The 6417-nt window shown below is 47.5% G+C and overlaps 1 protein-coding gene across 5 annotated transcripts in view; it reads right to left on the bottom strand.

Annotated features, from left to right (window-relative positions):
* EHBP1 (EH domain binding protein 1) overlaps nt 1–6417 on the bottom strand; it is a 163893-nt gene that overhangs the window by 3397 nt on the left and 154079 nt on the right. For all 5 annotated transcript variants that reach the window (XM_026033977.1, XM_026033974.1, XM_026033976.1 and 2 more), the window contains 2 exons: nt 3153–3252; nt 2222–2295 (listed from right to left, as the gene is read on the bottom strand). In XM_026033977.1, the coding sequence (XP_025889762.1) occupies nt 2222–2295; nt 3153–3252 (174 nt within the window). The remainder of the gene's footprint in view (nt 1–2221; nt 2296–3152; nt 3253–6417) is intronic.

The raw sequence follows: 6417 nt of genomic DNA on the forward strand, positions 1-6417 counted from the left end.
TTTCCTTTCCTTTCCTTTCCTTTCCTTTCCTTTCCTTTCCTTTCCTTTCCTTTCCTTTCCTTTCCTTTCCTTTCCTTTCCTTTCCTTTCCTTTCCGCCTCCCTCACTCCTTCCTTTCCTTTCAGCCTCTTCTTCTTCGTTTTCCTTTGCTTTCCCTTTTTCCGCCTGCCCTCAGCGAGCCAAGTAAAGCGGCCGCGAGGTTTCTAAGCGGCACAGTCACGCGTGGAAGAGCTGCAGCAATTCCCCAAATCATTAATTACCACCTTTCCAAGGCTTTTTTTTTTTTTTTTTTCCCCGTTTTTTCTTCCCCCTTTACATTCCGGTTTGAGTTGGTGCGCCCTGCGTTGCAACCCTCCCCTCTTCACAAACAAACAAAGCTCCGAACCAGTCCCGTCCTGCCTGGTTTTATTATTTGGTGTTATTATTGTTATTATTTGAGGCCGGGGAGCTGCCCCTTCCGCTCGTTAGCCCCGGGCTAAAGGGCCTCCGAGGGCACCGCGCGGCCGCCGGGAGCCTGACACCAAGTGGCATCTCTCCACTGGGGCTGCCAACAGCAACGGCACCAAAACCAGCCCATTTTGGTCCCRTGTCGCGGGCGGGAAGCCGCCCGGCCCCGGCGCGGCGACGCTCCCCGGCASAGCCGTTCCCGGGAGCGCGGCTCTTTCCGGAGGGTTGCGGAGCAAGCGGGAGCTGCTCAAGCTTCCCGCTGCGGCAGGAGGCTGTGGAGCTTCCAAAGGCTCCATGCAGCTTCGGGTGTGTAAATAAAACACGGAACCAACTTTTCCCCAGCAATTTACGCTCACGCCGCTAACGTGTCGTTAGCAGCACCAGAAATAAAACAAAGCAAAAAGAAAAAATAAAATTTAAGGGGAAAAAAGACTTTTTTGGCTTCTCTCTCTGATTTTGGCATCTCTCTCTGAACTTATAAAGAGGAAAAAAAAACAAAGGACAAACTTCTATTCAAACGAATGTGGGCATGGCATAGTCTGCTGGACCTTCAAAGGCGGCCGCCACGACGCTCCGAGAAAGTACAGCATGTAAGAGGTAATTAAGCATTTAAATTTAGGATTTACMTCCAGTATCTCTTAACTCCTGCTTGGTTTCGGGATACCCTCTGTTTTAAATATTTCATTAACGCAATTCCCCGTTAATGTGCCCTGCCTCTCGCAGACAGTGAGGTACRTATTTATGACTCAAGTTTATCCAAGAATACGGGGAACAGTCTTATGCAAAAACATAGCCACAGATGGATAGATATGAAAAAAGCTACCTCAAACCTGCTGCTTTTTAATTTCTCTCTCTTTTTTTTTTTTTCCCCCTACAAACTTATGCTCCCAGTGAAGTCTCCAAACTAATTAGAATTGATTTATTATGGATCAGGTACCTTATCAGGTGAAGAAAGAAATTACCATGGACAGTCAAAGGGTTAAGAGGTCAATACAGAATAGCAAAATCAATTTGCATTGATTAGACAAAAGGTCCATTTTGCAGGGCCCAAAGGATTAACTTTTAAGCAAACATCTTTGAACTATAAGACAGCATTTGTGACTGAGAGGTATAAGCAGCACAGCATTATAAAACACTTAAGATATTTAAATAAGAAAATAATGCAAGCAGTGGTTTAAGCTATCTGGATGTTTATTTTTTATTATGAATCATCCCTGGGATTATTGTACAATTCGCTTGAAAGCCCCATGGAAAGTATGCAATTGTTTCATTTATCCCGCGTGTCAATCTTCCCATGAGTTTTCATTCAGGTAAGGTGACTAAACTCCRGAGAGTTGCAGAGAATGGAGAAAATATGTGCAAAGGATTGCACTAATCCCAATGTTGCTTGTGATGAAATATTTACTTGGCACACACAGTGCTTTGCCACAAAGGCCAGAGAGACCTTTTTTTGTGTGTGTTTCCCTCCCCGCAGTGAGATGGGGTTGTAAAACCCATCCGCAAGGCAGAAGGAAGGAGCCTCCCTTCCGTGGGTCACCCTTCCCTTCCCTGCCTTACCAAGCGCAGTGGGATGCTGCAGGAGACAGCGCGGCTGCAATGTGAAGAACAAGCCCTGCGAATACTCCCTACTTCCCTACTTTTTTTTTTTTTTTTCCGGAGTTGATTCCAATGTGAGTGCATTTCCCTGTGCCAACTTTTTATTATTGTTTTTCCCCGTGTTTTTGCGAGCACAAGCGTGGCTGTGGGGCCGCCCTCGGGACGCAGCGAGCTCTTACCTTCGATGGCGAGCATCGCTCTTAGCTCCCGGTTCAGCAGCTCGTAGCGCCTTTCTAGGTCATGCTCCTTTTCCCTAGGCAAGTGGCAAAAGTTCATCAATATGTTAATTACTAAATCATTAAACACTTAAAAGAACCTTTAACGTGCATTGATTTTAGGACTCGTAACCGACTTTTCTCTTTAACTTTAAGCTACTCCAAACAAATGATACACAAACTTAGAAGCCGGCCTGGCTGGCGTATCCCGTACGGGAGCCTTTTCGGTTCCCGTAATTTAATTCCCGCAGTTTAACTCCGCAGCAGCACAAAATACCTGAGCGAGCCGCCCCGGCRCGGCAGCTCTGCCGTGTCCCAAGCCCTGAGCATCCCCCTCTCCCTCAGGACCCCATTCCAGCGTCGGCGCTAACGCGACACGGGCGCTATCCCTAACCCACGCTGGGAATGGGATGCGGGATTAGGAAGTTCAATGTGAGGAGGCAGCGCCGGAGCCGGGGCTGGGGCCGGTGGGGAGCTTGCAGGGYCATTCCCAGGCGGCACCCGGCTCCYGATGGCTGCTCCGCTCCGTGCCGGGATGGCATGGGACAGGACAGGAGCTGCCTGGCTCTCGGTGCCCGCCGGAGCATCGCGGACACGCGGGTTCCCTCCCCACGGGGCACAGGGGAGCGCGAATCCGGCGCGGTTCTATTCGAGCGTGTGGCCTGTGCAAGGATAACTGCACCTCAAACTAGTCCGGCTAATCTGGTGTCCCTGCACGCTTTGCATTTTCCAGTCTGAAATATGGGAGAAACTCCCCAAATCCTCCCCGCTGCCCCTCTGTGAGGGAGCGCCTTGAACCCAGCTGGGAAGCGGAGACGTCTTCCCTCTACACTGTGGGCACTGTGTATCCCAGTAAGCCACCCTTGGATAAACACATATATCCCTCCATACTTACAGGAGAGAAAGCTGGTTCATTCGTCTTATTAAGGCATTTTTCTTATTGACCAGCATGAACCACTCCTGCATCATAGCCTCCTCCTCCTCCGTGTTCCTCCCTGCAACAGAAAGCGCGGAGTTACTCGCCCGACGTTTCCCAGGCTCGACGACGCGCTCCGGTYCTGCAGCGCGAGCTGGGCAGCACGGGGTGCGTTCTCGGCCGGTGCAAACGCGACAGGACAACAACATCCCGCGCCCTGCTGCTCTTGGCACCTGCAGTGCCGCAGGCAGCGCCCGGCCCCGGCCTCGCGGGGACCCTCGCAGCCCCCATCCGTGCTGGAGATGGGGGGCACCCACCCGGCAYCCCGGGGGAAAAGGGCACGGAGCCCCGGGGAGGCTGCTCCTCCAGCCCGCACGGTCTCATACATCTTGCACCTTCCACGGCGTTCAAAGGGACTTGGGAAGAAACCGGGAAGAGAGGCACAGGAGCCGGGAAGCCCGAGTTGCTCTCCTGGCTCTGGTTCCCCAGGGACCGCGGGCAGCGCGCCGGGGAGGAATGCGGGATAATCATCCGTGCCTATCTCGCAAAGGGTGCGAAAGGCCAATTCTTTGATGTCTGCAGTGTTTGGCAATGCCTGATGCAAGGTGCCGCACAGCCGGCGACGCTCCGTCATTAACTCCAACCATCGGATCGCACGCGGGGAAGCGTTTCCCGACACCCAAAGCTGGCAAGATACCAAACCGAGATGTGGCTCTGCACTAAGTTTCTGGGTGTTTGCACCCAAAATGGTGCATGCAGGTCCCACAGGTAGTGCAGGGCAGGGCTGGTGGGCCCGGGCGCATGGAAGCATCCACGGATGTTGTTTGTCCTGCGCTYGTTTTTCCTGCAAGCTGCTTGCAAGTCTCCCCATGAGAGGGTCAAGGCTACAGGTAGAGCTTGGTGTGAAGTTCCAGATGAGGGGAACTGCCCCGTTGCTCCAGCTAACAGGACGCGCATCATTCCCAACGCTTCCAAGGCCACCATCCTTGCAAGGCATCGAGCTTTCACTCTGCTTTGCCCGCGTTTGCTTTTGCAAGCCTTAAAAAAGGCRAAAAATGGGACAGAGGGGAGCTGCACTCAAGAGAACCAGCTGAACCTCTCAACCTTGTGGCAGGAAGAGCACAAACCTAAGATGCCCCTTTCCACGTCCCCTCCAAGGAAAATAAAGTTGGTGGCAACATCCATGGCACAAAGCTCTAGGTGACGCCTGCCCATGTTGAACTTAGCAGGTGCATCTCCTGATAGTGTTTATGCTAACTCTGGAATATGTGGAATATAGCTGGAATAGGTTGGTTTATAGCGAGTTTAACAAAGTCTTTATTGTTTTATGGGATTTTTAATCTTGCCGGGGAGCTGTTTTTGTATTCACTTTGGGCCATGTGATGCCCTGACACCGGTCATGTGATATGGGCTGCGATAGGCACAAATCCCTGGGCAGCAACAAAAGAAGAAAGAGCAAAAAGAAAAAGCTGAGAAAAAGCTTGCAATTTGGAAAAAGGCCAATTGTACCCCGGTGAAGGCCTTTTTGATCAGCGAAATGACACATGTGTGCAAGATTAATAGCGCGAGATTGGGATATTTTATTTGTTGACCACGAGCTTTTAAATTCTTGCGCTGAAACAGATTCTTCTCATGCAGGCAAAAACCCCAAAAAAAGATACACTGCCAAATGTGTAATTTTTAAATAGAAGTTTTCAAAGCACACGGTGCCACTAGCTAATTCATTTTTCCTTCCTTCAGTGGAAGGATGCACGCAAAACACTTGCAGTAAAGCCAAGCTGAGTGTCACAACGGCACCAAGACTGCAAGCTAAACTCTAAATTAGCAACTTCTAAATAAAAATATTAAAACAGTTTTTTGCTTTTTCTTTTTTTCTTTCCAACTCAATTTCACATTTTTCACTCTGCAGAGCGGTTCTGCAGCTGTGGTTGTTTCTATTTTCCGAGTGTAAAACCAAGTACTTAATTTGCTTGCTGCGAAATGCTTGAAAATAAAAAATGGGAAAAGACCCGTGTTGTTTTCTGAAAAAAAAATARAAAGGAAAAAAAAGGGGGAAAAGCCCTACAGATTATTTAAATGAAGTGAAAAACATGTTTGAGAAGAGATCGATAGCATGCATACAAACCCCTTATCTGAGCCAGTACAAGATGATGAAAATCTATAAATAGCCCACAGATCTTAAACTTATTTTTTTTTTTTCCCCTGGAATACATGCATTACACTGTTGTTTTGGATAAAAAACAACAACAACAACAACAACAAAACCCTTTTAAAGCTAGTAAGTTGGACCATTACAAATTAATCCTGACTTTAATAACTGGTTAAAGACCCCTTCAGCTTTATAAGTAACAAAAAATATTAAAGCCTGTGATCACAGCGAGCTTTTCTCATTTCTCCTCTAACCATTTGTTATTTAATCCAATACTAGTAATCCAATTTGTCCATCAGACTTTTAAAGGGCAGAATGCAACTTCCCCAGCTTAGACACTTTTCAAAGTACAATATATTTTTCAAATGAATGCTGGATGTTTCATTTTTTTTTTTTTCCCCCAACTGTTCCTAGCTCTAATGTATGAGGAAAAAAAAGAACAAGATGAACATTGTTCGGACTGATTAAGTAAGAGCTCATTAAAGAGCTGTCAGTGCCGTACTTTGAATATGCATGAAGCATATAATCAGATCTAGTACCGTCACTAGAGGAGAATACGGTAAGTACAAAGGATTGATTTAATTACTTAGAGTGGGCTGTGGTGGTAAAGCAGTCTTGTTAGCGCCCAAAGAAAAGGAGGTTGTATTCTGGCACGGTTAGGGGAAAAAGGCAGTTTTAGCTTCTGCCACAATACCTAATCTCAGGATAAAGCACTTTACATTGTAGCTTAAAATGAAGACTGTCAGTTTTCTAAAAAGCCCAGAATTCATCTCATCGTGTTTAACCCCACCTGGTTAACTATCTAGCAGCACGTATTTATTCTYGTGAACACGTAATTATGGCTCTACCTTTTTATCGTAGAGTTCAATAATGACTTCTGAGAACAGTCTTCAAATAAGGCTGGCCCGAGCAGCAAACATCCTATGCATGCCGAATGCAGAGTAAGAGATTTGAAAAATGCAAAGCCAGCAACTGAGACGAAAGAGTGAGTATACCCCTCTTTAAGGGAAAAGACAATATGCCTTTTAATGCCATACTTCATTATTAGAGATTCGCTGATGAGAATTGCTGGCAAGGTTTCCCTAATTTTGCCTT

Source organism: Nothoprocta perdicaria, unplaced genomic scaffold, assembly GCF_003342845.1.
Source record: "Nothoprocta perdicaria isolate Ctin4 unplaced genomic scaffold, notPer1 scaffold_138, whole genome shotgun sequence".
NCBI classification, from domain to species: domain Eukaryota; kingdom Metazoa; phylum Chordata; class Aves; order Tinamiformes; family Tinamidae; genus Nothoprocta; species Nothoprocta perdicaria.